Source organism: Anomaloglossus baeobatrachus, chromosome 2 (genome assembly GCF_048569485.1).
Source record: "Anomaloglossus baeobatrachus isolate aAnoBae1 chromosome 2, aAnoBae1.hap1, whole genome shotgun sequence".
Classification (NCBI taxonomy): Eukaryota; Metazoa; Chordata; class Amphibia; order Anura; family Aromobatidae; genus Anomaloglossus; species Anomaloglossus baeobatrachus.
Genome location: NC_134354.1, coordinates 756,951,054 through 756,966,457, shown reverse-complemented (window position 1 = coordinate 756,966,457; position 15,404 = coordinate 756,951,054). Strand labels below are relative to the sequence as shown.

Sequence of the window (15,404 nt, the reverse complement as noted above, 5' to 3'; positions counted from 1 at the left end):
CTGCTGGATCAGCTGGGGTGTGGAGGTGGCCTGAGCTGTAGTATGTTTGTTTAAACGTAATAAGAATATCTGTGTATGTAAATAATCAAAATGTAGATGTAGATTGTATAATAATCTGTCTGTCTATGTAGCAATTGCACAGATCTATACTACTCCCTGTTCAAAGCTGTATAGTCATGAAGGAGTTAACCAAAGATAATGAAGCCAGAATGTGAAGCTGAAAAGTCTTATAAGTAGCTTTCACACAGAAAGAATGTACAAGAAACAAACTGCGCTGTGAGAAATTAAGGAGTAAAAGTACTCCCTGTCTAGCTTCAAGGTTAGAGATGCAAATTGTATAATTGGATCTATCTAATATACGGGTCAGTTGGTGACGCTGGCTCAAGGAGAACATGTCTTATGTATTCATTGTCTGATACATTAATATATCGGCACTGGTATACAGCTAATACGGCACCGTCTCTGAATATCCCAAAGGAAGACTCCATTAGCAGTCTTCACCCAAATTCCTCCCTTGACAGGGGCACCTGTCATCGGACTTTCACTGATCGGTAATTGATGACCTAGTTTGTTAATACCGTAGTCTGATACTTACACTCCAGAGCTGCACTCATACTTCTGCTAGTAGTGACTGGAAACCGGGCAGAGGAATGATGATCTACTGTCTGACAGTAGGTAGGGGCTCGTGTCACTGTCTGCACAGACACTGCTCTACGCTCGTATTACTATTGCAGTCTAGTAATCTAGAATATCCGCTAATTTAGATCGTATAAGGCACTAATAATCGTTGGTGAAATAATTTTTATCTGTTCCAGAAGGCTGATCCTCAGAGCTGCAGCCACACACAGCCCCACTACAGGTTAAGCCTGGGAGACGTGCCTTTCGTTGCTGGGAAGGTGAGCAATATGGTGTATTAAAAAATAAAAAAAAAGTAGAAATCGAGTGTTGGGTATCAGTCTGTGCAGCACCGGCTTTACTAACTATTACATGTTATAGCCAAGTCTCTGGGCATCACGACTTGGCCCTATCATGGATCTCCTCATACCTAACAGACCAGACATTCACCGTCTCCCGTTCTCACACCACTTCCTCATCTCGCCCCCTATCTGCCGGTGTACCCCAAGGTTCAGTTCTTGGACCCCTGCTGTTCTCCATCTACATCTTCGGCCTAGGACAGCTCATAGAGTCCCACGGCTTCCAGTATCATCTCTATGCCGATGATACACAGATCTACCTCTCTGGACCTGACATTACCTCTCTACTAACCAGAATCCCACAATGTCTGTCTGCTATTTCATCCTTCTTCTCTGCGCGATTCCTAAAACTTAACATGGACAAAACAGAGTTCATTGTCTTTCCTCCTTTTCTCTCAACCCCTTCAACAAGCCTTTCCATCAAAGTCAATGGCTGCTCACTCTCCCCAGTCCCACAAGCTCGGCGTAACCCTCAACTCTGCTCTCTCCTTCAAGCCCACTCCACCTCCTGCCAACTCAAAAATATTTCCCGGATCTGTGCATTCCTTAACCAAGAACCAGCAAAAACCCTAGTGCATGCCCTCGTCATCTCCCACCTGGACTACTGAAACCTCCTGCTCTGTGGCCTCCCTTCCAACACTCTCGCACCCCTCCGATCTATCCTAAACTCTGCTGCCTGACTAATCCACCTCTCCCCTCACTATTCCCCAGCCTCGCCACTCTGCCAATCCCTTCACTGGCTTCCCATTGCCAAAAGACTCCAGTTCAAAACACTAACCATGACCTACAAAGCCATCCACAACCTGTCCACTCCATACATCTGTGACCTAGTCTCCCGGTACTTGCCTGCACATAATGTCAGATCCTCACAAGATCTCCTTCTCTACTCCTCTTATCTTCTCTTCCCACAATCGCATCCAAGATTTCTCCCGTGCCTCCCCCATACTCTGTAACGCTCTACCTCAGCATATCAGACTCTCCCCTACTGTGGAAAGCTTCAAGAGGAACCTGAAGACCCAACTCTTCCGAGAAGCCTACAACCTGCAGTAACCCTCAATGAACTATAGCACCATATGACCCGATCTACCCTCACCTACCACACCCATCCCTTGTAGACTGTAAGCCCTTGCTGGCAGGGTCCTCTCACCTCCTGTATCCTCACCCATCCCCTGTAGACTGTAAGCCCTCGCGGGCAGGGTCCTCTTTTTTTTTTTTTTTTTTTTTTTCCCTCCTGTACCAGTTCATATTTTTGTATTGTTCATGATGTACTTGTATTATTTTATGTATACCCTTTTTCACTTTGTAAAGCACCATGGACTAAATGGCGCTATAATGATATAGTGGGAGAGCTGGACCCCAAGATCACGGCCATCTTTGCTGTAGGAGCTTGTTTCCTTACTGTCGCCCTCTAGTGGTGTCATGTGGAAATTGCACTTGGGATACTACAGGAATGGGATGTAATTTTCAGTATGGTTTGTGGATATATGAATTGTTTTTTGTTTTGTTTTTTTTTTTCAGTCTACTGCTCCCAGTCACTCAGTGCGGGCAAACGTCCAACACGTCCTTCACCTGATGAAGCAGCACCATAAGGTTTTCTGCAATGAGCGGGTTGTGAGCGATCAGCCTTTAGAGGAGAAAGAAGGCGACGTCCGGTGGACCGATCACTTGGCCACGTCCTCCTCGTCGTATCGGGAACTTTCCGAGGTTCTTCTCACACTGGAAGACGAATTTGGACAGATGAGTTTGTGAGTATTGATGGCGGCGGTGTGTACCGATGATGTCCTTACAGTAGGCAGAAAAGGGTGGTATTATATATTATACACAGTGGGTAAAGTTTTTGTGGAGACACGGGGTCAGTGGGTGCTCTCGTCCGCTGATCCGGCCGCCTTTAGAAAGACAGCGTGGCCCAGGGCTCATCCCAGCTGAACGCACGACCTCCTTAACTGTTGGCGGAACACTACTCAGACAACCAAGGGTGAGGGAATCACAATATTAAGACTTTATTGGCTCCCCAAACTATTAACGGCACATAACCAGCAAAACACACAAATGTAACAGGCAACAGAGTCTCACCCTTCCGCTGGCTCACCAGGGATTAGAATGTCCGTGCCTCAGAGCTTCCAGGGCTACTTATTCCAAACCAGCAGCACCCCGCTTTCGGCGGGCACCCACCGAGAATGGGATAACGCTGGCTGAGGACCGCAAAGCCTGTAGTCAGGTGACAGGATTGTCCCAAGCTGGATTCCTTCCTTAGGTAGTCCTTGATATCTCAGCCGAATCCTTGCATTCGATGCTGAAGTCCACATAGTATTATGATCCAGGTTCGGTTATGGCTTGCTAATCGGATCCGCAGGTGCTAGATTGGTAACATGTAGCAAGAGTCGATCCAGGCAATGGACAGTCCTCCTTCTTATACCCCTGAGCTCTCCAGACCATTGGGGTCTTCACGATTGGTGGAAAAGACTGGGCTCTTATTGGCTAGATTTCTATCCCTAGTTGTAATGGTCTCTGGCAGAGACGAGGGAGAAACAGGTAAGTCACATTACATCTAACAATACACATAGTAATACAATGGGAGGTTTGCATAATTTTGTCTGGGTATCTGACCTTCACTGGCCAAGGCCATTACAGGAGTCAACAAGAACGTTAACACTAGACTTCTAAGGGTATGTGCGCACTAGGCGTTTTTTTCACGCTGCGTTTTTATGTGCGTTTTTGTCTCAAAAAACGCACCCGCGGCAAAAAAAACACGGCAAAAACGCATGCGTTTTTGCCGCGATTTGGTGCGTTTTTTGCTGCGTTTTTGCTCACTGCGTTTTTAATCAGTGCACAATGCCATTAAAGATTGTTGATGAAAAAAAAAAAAAAAAAGGTCTGATGTCATTTCCTTCTTCAAAATGTTCATTGTATGCAGGAGAGCAGACAGCTGCAGAACTAGTGTATGCAGGATAGCAGACAGCAGCTGCAGAACTACAAGGCTCAGCATCCTCCATTCACTAGTGTATGCAGTTTTTTGCCCAAAAAGAAAAAAAAAATGACATGGGCTTCGCCATATTTTTGTATGCTAGCCGGGTACAGCAGGCAGGTACGGGCTGCCCCCAACCCCCAGCTGCCTATTTGTACCCGGCTGGGAACCAAAAATATAGAGAAGCCCTTTTTTTTTTTAATTATTTCATGAATTTCATGAAATAATTAAAAAAAAAAAAAATGACGTGGGCTTCGCCTAATTTTTGAGTCCAGCCGGGTACAACTAGGCAGCTGGGGATTGGAATCCACAGTGCAGGGTGCCCAAGATCTCTGGGCACCCCCACTGCGAATTGCAGTCCGCAGCCACCCCAGAAAATGGCGCTTTCATAGAAGCGCCATCTTCTGGCGCTGTATCCAACTCTTCTAGCTGCCCTGATGCCGGGTGGCTAGCTAGGTAATAATGGAGTTAGGGCTAGCTGTATATTATCAGCTAGCCCTAAGCCCGAAATTCATGGTGTCACGCCAATATTAGACATGGCCACCATGAATTTCTAGTAATGATAAAAAAAAAAACACAACACAGAAAAATATTTTTATTAGAAATAAAACACAACACAATTAGTGACTCCATCTTTATTGAAATAAACCCCACTCCGCAGTAATCCTGGGTCAGGGTCCCGCGCCGTCCAATCCGGATCCAATATCATCTGATCGGTTTGCTGGAAGGCAAAGCGATCAGATGATGTGTCAGGATCAAGTGCCTGAATCACATCACACATCGGCTGATTGTATAATCAGCTGATGCATCAGTAGAAAAAAAAAAATAATACTCACTTATGTGCTGATTACCGGCAGCTCTTGCAGCGATCGGATGAGAGTCTGATCCTGTCCCATCGCTGCCGGAGCTGCCGGTAATCAGCTGATGAAGTCCCCTGACGGCAGGATCAGCTGATAGCCGGCCGGGCGACACCGCGAGAATTACGATCAGCTGATGCGTCAGGTGACTGCATCAGGTGATCCACCACCAGGTCCTGCAAGCAAGGTCCTGCCCCGGGGAGACTGCACACAGCCAGAGCGGCGGGACCGGGACAGGAGCGGACATGGCACCGGGACCCTGCAGACAGGTGAGTATATATGACATTTTTTTTTCTACTGTTCACTTTGGTTTTCGCCGCTGCCTCCACCTCCCGCCCAGACATGGCGCCGCACGGAGCTGACATGCACAGGACGGGAGGTGGACGCAGCGGTGACGGTACCGGGAGGATTCATGCTTCTGTGTTTACCAACAGAAGGAATCCTCTTCCTGTACACGTCACTGTAGTACCCACCCCTTGCGTTTTATAGCTGCGTTTTTAGTCATAGAAACGCAGCTATATTTGCAATGTGCCTTTTTCATTGCGTTTTTGAACATCTCATTGAACTCAATGGGTGAAAAACGCAGTGAAAAACGCAGAAATAATTGACATGCTGCGTTTTTGTGGTCACCACAAAAACGCAGCTAAAAAAAACCGCTGTGTGCAGACAGCACTTCTGAAAACCCATTGACATTGCTGGGGAAGCAATGTCACTGCGTTTTCAGCACAAAAACGCGGTAAAAAACGCCGCTAAAAACGCCTAGTGCGCACAAGGCCTAAGAGTCTTGTAGAAACAATGAGGGGCTTAACCCCTGTTTATAAACAAACTATCATCACGTCTGGCTGAATTTTAAGAAACGTAACCCTTCCTAGGCACTGACAGTCCATGTCGCGACAGTTTCCATCAAAGTTCTAGCACCATTGATAGCCAAAACTTTGATGGAAACTTATAAATGGATTTTTTTAGCACGTCTAAATCCATTCACCAAAAAAGTTGTCCTGACTGTACTGGTCTCCGGCTCATCAATGTTTCCAGGTTTCCTTGTTGCCCTGAGGCTGTTGAGTTCAGATCTGGGGACCCACGGCAAGACCGTGGACCATGCATGTGATAAGCAGCAATACGCTATTCCCTTTAATTTGTACTGAAGCATCTAATGGGCATCTGTGAATGGGGAGGGGGTGAGCTGTGACATCTCCTATTTTGATTTGTGGATCCCATGTTATCAGTGTTGTATAGAGGGGACCTGTGATTGTATTCCTGTCTGTGATGATAATGAGACTGCTGAACGTTCTTCCGCAATGATCAGTAAGGTGACCATTCTTTTATTCGAGAGTAAGATGTGTTTTTTTTTTTAATGGCGATGGGAATCTGTCACCCCAAATTTACACTCTAAACTAACCACATAGCCTTGAAGGAGCAAGAGCAACAATAAAAATAGTTTTTTGTTTTTAAATCCGTTCCTCCTTTGCCCCCTAAAAAATAACTCTACTGCAATATGCAAATGAAGGTGTTCAGTGCTCCTCCTACTTCGTTAGATTACAGCGGCTTCTTCTATGTTGATTGACAACTGTGGTCTGTGAAGAGATAACCTTCCATTATGTGATAACTGTCCCTGTAGAGAAGAGAGCACACAAATCGCTCTCTCCTCACTTCTGACGTCGCTCATCTCCTCTGCCATCACTTCAGTGCAGGAAAGACCACACAAATCGCTGTCTCCTCGCTTCTGATGTTTCTTGTCGTCTATGCCATCACTTCAGTGCAGGAAAGACCAAACAAATCGCTCTCTCCTCGCTTCTGATGTTGCTCATCTCCTGTGCCATCACTTCAGTGCAGGAAAGACCAAACAAATCGCTCTCTCCTCGCTTCTGATGTTGCTCATCTCCTGTGCCATCACTTCAGTGCAGGAAAGACCAAACAAATCGCTCTCTCCTCGCTTCTGATGTTGCTCATCTCCTGTGCCATCACTTCAGTGCAGGAAAGACCACACAAATCGCTCTCTCTTCGCTTCTGATGTTTCTTGACTCCTCTGCCATCACTTCAGTGCAGGAAAGACCACACAAATCGCTCTCTCTTCGCTTCTGATGTTTCTTGACTCCTCTGCCATCACTTCAGTGCAGGAAAGACCAAACAAATCGCTCTCTCCTCGCTTCTGATGTTGCTCATCTCCTCTGCCATCATTTCAGTGCAGAAGAGACCACACAAATTGCTCTCTCCTCGCTTCTGATGTTTCTTGACTCCTCTGCCATCACTTCAGTGCAGGAAAGACCAAACAAATCGCTCTCTCCTCGCTTCTGATGTTTCTTGACTCCTCTGCCATCACTTCAGTGCAGGAAAGAGCAAACCAATCGCTCTCTCCTCGCTTCTGGTGTTTCTTGACTCCTCTGCCATCACTTCAGTGCAGGAAAGACCAAACAAATCGCTCTCTCCTCGCTTCTGATGTTGCTCATCTCCTGTGCCATCACTTCAGTGCAGAAGAGACCACACAAATCGCTCTCTCCTCGCTTCTGATGTTGCTCATCTCCTGTGCCATCACTTCAGTGCAGAAGAGACCACACAAATCGCTCTCTCCTCGCTTCTGATGTTGCTCATCTCCTGTGCCATCACTTCAGTGCAGAAGAGACCACACAAATCGCTCTCTCCTCGCTTCTGATGTTTCTTGACTCCTCTGCCATCACTTCAGTGCAGGAAAGACCAAACAAATCGCTCTCTCCTCGCTTCTGATGTTGCTCATCTCCTGTGCCATCACTTCAGTGCAGAAGAGACCACACAAATCGCTCTCTCCTTGCTTCTGACGTTACTCTTCTCCTCTGCCATCACTTCAGTGCAGGAAAGACCAAACAAATCGCTCTCTCCTCGCTTCTGATGTTGCTCTTCTCCTCTGCCATCACTTCAGTGCAGAAGAGACCAAACATATCGCTCTGTCCTTGCTTCTGACGTTACTCTTCTCCTCTGCCATCACTTCAGTGCAGGAAAGCATGTGAATCATTCTCTCTTTGCCGCTGACACCGCTGTACCTGAGTGATTATGTTCCTTCTGCATAGGGATAGTGTGCACATAACGGTCTCTGGGCAAGTCAGAGCTGTCAATCAACATAGAAAAGGCAGACATACTCATAAGAAGTGGAAAGGTGTCAACAAAGGAACAGATTCAACAACAATAAAAAATATATATTTTTTATAGTCTTTGTGGTTGGCTTGCGCTGATGGACTCCTTCTAAATAAATTATTTTTAAATGATAAAGTCCCTTTAAAGTCATGTGAGCACTGCCATGGGTTGGGGACAGGTTAGCCTGAATTTTGTTTCAAGCTTGAACTATGGGCACCATTAACCCTTAACAACCTTTGATGCACATTTTAACCTCATAACGACGGCCGTACGACTTAAAGCGGCGGCAAAACAGGGTACTTATTCTGTTCCCGAAAAAAACCTGTAGCGCCCCCCAGCGACCGAAAATCTCGGGGGTTTCAGCTACCGGGGGTAGCTGAGACCCCCCCAGATTATGAATCGGGGTGTTTTTTCTGGACCCGTTACTGCGATCGCCGGTATACACCGTATACCGGCGACAACATTAAAAAAAAAAAAAATGGCTGGTAAAATTGATTTATTTCTCATCTGACATGATCAAACATGTCAGATGAGAAATAAATGAGCCCTTAGTGCCCCCAAGGCCCCCGGTACCGGAGAAATCCATCCAACCCCCCCCCCCCCTTTCCGGAAAATCCAAGATGGCGCCGACGCGCGCTGAAAACTCCCGCCGCCGCCGGCTCTGCATTAATTTCCCTCCGATCTGAAATGATCAAACATTTCAAATCGGAGGGAAATGTCCTCCCCCTGACCTCTCCTCCGGTACACCGGAGCCCTCTGGTCCCCGGAGCCCCCTCCGGTTCTTCAGAGCCCCCCTCCGGAGCATGCAAGGTGGCGCTGACACGCGGTGAAAACTGCCGCCGCCGGCTCTGCATTCATTTCCCTCCGATCTGAAATGATCAAACATTTCAAATCGGAGGGAAATGTCCTTCCCCTGACCCCTCCTCCGGTACACCGGAGCTCTCTGGTTCCCCGGAGCCCCCTCCGGGGGACCAGAGAGAGGGATCTGGAGAACCGGAGTTCTCACCACCGTTCCCAGTCTCTCTCCCACCCGGTCTGGGATCCCCTGTTCCCCCAATCCCCTCCCCTGTACCTCCATAAAAAAAAATCACCGGTCCCCCGCGTTCCTCCGCGGCCCCCCTTCTTCTCTTCTCCGGGAAAATGGCGGGCGCATGCGCAGTGTGCTTGGCATAATCTGCCTCCTGCACCCGGCAACAAAAAAAAAAATTCTGATTGGCTGTTTAGATTTGAATACTGTGATAGGATCTATCACAGTAGTCAAAATGCCAATATTAGATAAATATGGCAGCTCTTAGGTCTGCCTTTCTCCTCTCTCCCTTGTAGTTGATCTGGGAGAGAAGAGAGAGAGACTACGTGCTGCCATATAGAGAGAAAAAGTTATCAAATCACTAAAATCATCATAATCAATTCCCAATTTTTCTGATCACCCCCCTGTGATCATCCCCCCCCCCCTCCATCATTCCGTCATCCCTCGCTGCGTCATTCCCCTAAATATTTTTTTTTATAATCTTTTTATAAAAAAATTTAGGGTTTATATAAAAAAAAAAATACTAGTGTTAGGTTTAGGTTTATTTTTTGTTAGCCAGGGATAAAAACAAAAACCATGGCCCGCTGAATGTTTACGGCAGAGCAAGCGTACTCCCTGCTTGCCTCCGGCAGTTCTGGGTCAGAGACCGAATCGGCCTCAGAAAGAGTTTTCGGATAGCGGTGACGATTCGGCTTCCTCCACGGGGTCCCACACCCCGCCAGTCGCCACTGCTGAAGCGTCAGGGGCAGGACCTAGTTCTGCAGTCCCCCATGCTCTCTGGTACCCCGACCCGTCCTTTACCCCACAAATTCCCCCTTTCATAGGAGACCCTGGCATCACAATAAATGTCACCAATTTTGCCCCACTGGATTTTTTCCAAATTTTTGTTACCCAACAAGTACTTGAGCTCATCACCCACCACACCAACTTATACACCCGCCAATATATTGCCCAAAAGCCAACATCTGTCCATTCCCGGTCCTGGATTCCCACAAGTGTCCCGGAAATCAAAAAATTTTTAGGCATTACCCTCAACATGGGAATAGTGAAAAAACCCAGTATCCGCTCCTACTGGGCAACCAAATCTGTCCACGCCACCCCTGTATTTGCAGCCATAATGTCCCGAACCCGATACGAGACCCTATTGAGATTCCTCCATTTTAGTGATAATTCCCAAGTCCCCCCAAGAACTGACCCCAATTATGACCGCCTTAATAAATTGAAACCCCTAATATCCCTCCTGAAAGAGTCCTTCCTAACTTCCTACAGCCCAGAGGAGAATGTTTCGGTTGACGAGTCCCTAATGAGCTACAAGGGCTGTCTCATTCCGTCAGTTTATTCCCTCCAAAAGAGCCAAGTATGGCATAAAATTATATAAAGTGTGCGAAAGCACCAGCGGGTACACGTGTAACTTTATCATTTATGAGGGTAGGGACCGCCAAATAAGCCCACCCAACTGTCCCCAGACAATTGGCGTCCCAGGAAAAATTGTCTGGGAGCTAATGTCCCCATTTCTTGGTAAAGGTTACCATGTGTACACCGACAACTACTACACCAGTATCCCCCCATATACCAATCCCTCCATGCTGCAAATACAGGGGCCTGTGGGACAATAAGGAAAAACCGTGTTGGTTTGCCGGCACAGTTAGTGTCCAGACGTCTAGAGAGGGGGGCGTCATTCGCACTGGCAAGTGACAAACTGCTTGCCGTAAAGTGGAATGACCGCAAGGACGTCTACATGCTCACCACCCTGCATGAGGACACCACTGTGTCGGTCAGAGAGAGTGGAGCCACCAGGGACAAACAAAAACCCTTTTGTGTGACACAATACATTATGTTTATGGGTGGCGTGGACCTGTCTGACCAGGTGCTCCAACCATACCTGGTAAAGCGGAAAACGAGGGCCTGGTACAAAAAGGTAGCAATCTACCTGATACAGATTGCTACCTAGAACAGTTTTGTACTGTATAAAAAATCACAAGGGGCCCTCACATTTCTGCAATACCAGGAAAAAATGATTGAGTCCCTCATGTTTGACTCAGCGGCACCAGAGGCAGCCTTCGAGTCAGAGAATGCCCGGAGACTAACAGAACGGCATTTTATGCGTCTCGTGCCTCCTACTCCCACCCAAAACAGTCCTAAAAATGGTGCCGGGTCTGTAGCAAGCAGGGTAGGAGAAGTGGCTCTAGATATTACTGTCCCATGTGCCCTTCCCAGCCAGGACTTTGTGTTACCCACTGCTTCGAGATCTACCACACATCTCATAATTATTAGACGTCATACACTATTCCCAAATTGTGTGGTAGGGTTTTTCTTTCACGTTTATATTTTCTGTGTAGTGAGCCCGTGTTACTTGTCAAATAAAATGTACTATTTTCATCAGTAAAACACATTTTACTCCATTTCACAAATAATTCCAGGACTTGATCACTCACATACCGAAGTGTTATGCAGACAAATTCTCGTTATATGCCCACGTCTGCGTACTCCAGAATGTGGACCCCGCAAATGTTCTTGAAACATCTGATCATCTAACAAATAATTCCAAGATTTGATCACTCACAAAGTGTTAGCACCAGTCATCTTAGTCTGACTGCTATTACAACTACGTCTTGGTGATACGGGCATGATCACTTTATTGGAGGATATGAAGCTGTTCTGTAATTTTACACCTTGGGCTTTACTGCATGGTTCTTGCTGAACCTCCTGCACTGGACAATACGTTTATAACCCTGTAGGGGACTGGTTGTTTCTTTGTCGCTCCTAATTGGGAGACCCAAACAATTGGGTGTATAGCTACTGCCTCCGGAGGCCACACAAAGTATTACACTTAAAAGTGTAAGGCCCCTCCCCTTCTGGCTATACACCCTCCCGTGGGATCACGGGCTCCTCAGTTTTATGCTTTGTGCGAAGGAGGTCAGACATGCACGCATAGCTCCACTGTTTAGTCAGCAGCAGCTGCTGACTATGTCGGATGGAAGAAAAGAGGGCCCATACGGGGGCCCCCAGCATGCTCCCTTCTCACCCCACTTGCGGTCGGCGGTGTTTGTTAAGGTTGAGGTACCCATTGCGGGTACGGAGGCTGGAGCCCACATGCTGATTCCTTCCCCATCCCCATTAGGGCTCTGGGTGAAGTGGGACTTGACCGGTCTCCGGGCACTGAGACCGTGCTCCATCCACAGCCCCTGGAGGATCTGCTGGATACGGAGCGGAGTTTCCTCAGGGACAGGACCCTGCTTCATTAAGGTACTCCGTGTCCCCGTGCTTACTGCACGCACACTGCAGCATTGCTGGGTGTGTTAGTGCGCCGGGGTAAACAGCGCTGCTGCGCTTGTGCCGTTACTCACTACAGCTCTGCTGAGTGAGGAGACTTAGTACGATCGGCCGATCCGGCCGCTGGGGTCAGTGTTTACTGCGTCGCGGCTGGCTGGGATTTGTGGTGCGCCGGGGACTTCCGCGCTGGCCGTGCATATATGACGGCCGCGCTAGATTACTACAGTCCCCGGCTTTTGCGGCCTAGTTCGTATCGTTCCCGCCCCCAGACCTGCCAGTCAGGAGGAGGGCGGGACGCTGTACAGACCAGCAGCGCTAAGAGCTGGAGTCTGTTTTACATACTCCAGCCCTCACACTAGGCACAGTGGGACGCAGTTTCCCGCACTTTTGTTTGTGGCACGCCCACGGTCCGCCCCTCTTCACAGGACGCCGGCAGCCATTCCTGCCTGCACGCTGAGCTGCAGAGGGGAGGCTGGGAGACCCAGACAAGGGATTCTACGACCTCACACCCGCTTTTCAGCGGGCGGTAAGCAGCCCTCAAGGGCTCTCCCCCACTTGTGCCATAGTGTACTTTGTATTTTGTGCTGGCAATACTTTACACTGTACGGTCGCTGGTGATTTTCTGCTATATACCCTCCTTAGATTTCTCAAGGAGACAACAGCATGTCGTCCGCAAAAAGCAACAGTGCCAAGGCACGGACTTTATATGCTGCCTGTACCGCATGTGGGGCTGCTCTACCGGCAGGTTCCACTGACCCCCATTGTGTGCAGTGCTCGGCCCCTGTGGCAATTGCTCAGCCGGGGCCTCTGCTAGAGGTGACCCAGGGAGAACCACCTGTGAATGCTGTCCAGGTGACAGGGACGGAGTTTGCAGCTTTTGCTGACAGATTGTCTATGACTATGTCTAAAATTCTTGAAACATTGCAGTCTAGACCAGTAACTCAGACCATGGGCACTGTTGGTTCATTGCCCCCTGGTCCCCCTCAGCTGGAACACTTCCTAGCTCCGGGGGTGTCACATGCACCCCAGGGTGACGGCTCTGACTCGGACGACAGTCCCAGACAACCTAAGCGGGCTCGCTATGAGCGACCCTCAACTTCATCACACTGGTCAGGGTCCCAGCGGGACGACTCTCTGTGTGATGAGGCGGATGTAACTGATCAGGATTCTGATACTGGGGCCGCTCTCAATCTAGATACCCCGGATGGTGACGCCATAGTGAATGATCTTATAGCGTCCATCAATAAGATGTTAGATATTTCTCCACAAGCTCCTCCTGCGGAGGAGGCAGCTTCACAGCAGGAGAAATTCCATTTCAGGTATCCCAAGCGTAAATTAAGCACTTTTCTGGACCACTCTGACTTTAGAGACGCAATCCAGAAACACCACGCTTATCCAGATAAGCGTTTCTCCAAACGGCTTAAAGATACGCGCTATCCTTTTCCCCCTGACGTGGTCAAGGGCTGGACACAGTGTCCCAAGGTGGACCCTCCAATCTCCAGGCTTGCAGCCAGATCTCTAGTTGCAGTGGAAGATGGGGCGGCACTTAAAGATGCCACTGACAGACAGATGGAGCTCTGGTTAAAATCCATCTATGAAGCTATTGGAGCGTCGTTGGCGCCAGCATTCGCAGCCGTATGGGCACTCCAAGCTATTTCAGCTGGCCTTACACAGGTCGACACGGTCACACGTACATCTGCTCCGCAGGTGGCACCATTGACCTCTCAAATGTCTGCATTCGCGTCTTACGCGATTAATGCTGTCCTAGACTCTACGAGCCGTACGGCGGTGGCGTCAGCCAACTCCGTGGTTTTACGCAGAGCCCTGTGGTTGAGAGAATGGAAGGCAGATTCTTCTTCCAAGAAGTGCTTAACCAGTTTGCCTTTTTCTCGTGACCGATTGTTTGGTGAGCGTTTGGATGAAATCATTAAACACTCCAAGGGTAAGGATTCAGCCTTACCGCAACCCAGACAAAACAAACCCCAACAGAGGAGGGGACAGTCTGGTTTTCGGTCCTTTCGAGGCTCAGGCAGGTCCCAATTCTACTCGTCCAAAAGGACTCAAAAGGATCAGAGGAGCTCAGATTCTTGGCGGACTCAATCACGCCCAAAAAAAGCCAGCCGGAAGAACCGTTACCAAGACGGCTTCCTCATGACTTTCAGTCTCCTCTCTCCGCATCCTCGGTCGGTGGCAGGCTCTCCCGCTTTGGCGACATTTGGCTGTCACAGGTCAAAGACCGTTGGGTGAGAGACATTCTGTCTCACGGGTACAGGATAGAGTTCAGCTCTCGTCCTCCAACTCGTTTCTTCAGAACTTCTCCACCGCCCGACCGAGCCGATGCTCTGCTGCAAGCGGTGTCCGCTCTAAAGGCGGAAGGAGTGGTGACTTCCGTTCCTCTTCAGGAACAAGGCCACGGTTTTTACTCCAATTTGTTTGTGGTGCCAAAGAAAGACGGGTCGTTCCGTCCCGTCCTGGATCTAAAGCTGCTCAACAAACACGTAAAAACCAGGAGGTTCCGGATGGAATCTCTCCGCTCCGTTATCGCCTCAATGTCTCAAGGAGATTTCCTAGCATCAATAGACATCAAGGATGCTTATCTCCACGTGCCGATTGCACCAGAGCATCAGCGTTTTCTACGCTTCGTTATAGGAAGCGAACACCTGCAGTTCGTAGCTCTACCTTTCGGGCTGGCGACAGCCCCTCGGGTCTTCACCAAGGTCATGGCAGCAGTAGTAGCAGTCCTGCACTCGCAAGGTCACTCTGTGATCCCGTATTTAGACGATCTACTTATCAAGGCACCCTCTCAAGAGGCATGCCAACACAGCCTGAACGTGGCACTGAAGACTCTCCAGAGTTTCGGGTGGATCATCAACTTTTCAAAGTCAAATCTAACCCCGACCCAATCACTAATATATCTTGGCATGGAGTTTCATACTCTCTCAGCGATAGTGAAACTTCCACTGGACAAACAGTGCTCGCTACAGACAGGGGTGCAATCTCTCCTGCAGGGCCAGTCGCACCCCTTGAGGCGCCTCATGCACTTCCTAGGGAAGATGGTAGCAGCAATGGAAGCAGTTCCTTTTGCGCAGTTTCATCTGCGTCTATTACAATGGGACATTCTCCGCCAATGGGACGGGAAGTCGACGTCCCTCGACAGGGAGGTCTCCCTCTCTCAGGCAGCCAAGGAATCTCTCCGGTGGTGG

The 15,404-nt window shown here is 48.7% G+C and overlaps 2 protein-coding genes across 2 annotated transcripts in view; one reads left to right on the top strand and one right to left on the bottom strand.

The window, feature by feature from the left end:
• The window catches only part of FAM76B (family with sequence similarity 76 member B), an 80,354-nt gene extending 79,740 nt beyond the window's left edge, over positions 1-614 (bottom strand). Inside the window, 1 exon segment of the mRNA XM_075333961.1 lies at positions 579-614. Within this exon segment, the coding sequence (XP_075190076.1) occupies positions 579-614 (36 nt within the window).
• A 189-nt stretch (positions 615-803) lies between these two features.
• Positions 804-15,404, top strand: part of CEP57 (centrosomal protein 57) — a gene marked incomplete at its 5' end in the record, with an annotated part of 41,482 nt that continues 26,881 nt past the window's right edge. Inside the window, 2 exons of the mRNA XM_075333960.1 lie at positions 804-896; positions 2,493-2,719. Of these exons, the coding sequence (XP_075190075.1) occupies positions 804-896; positions 2,493-2,719 (320 nt within the window). The remainder of the gene's footprint in view (positions 897-2,492; positions 2,720-15,404) is intronic.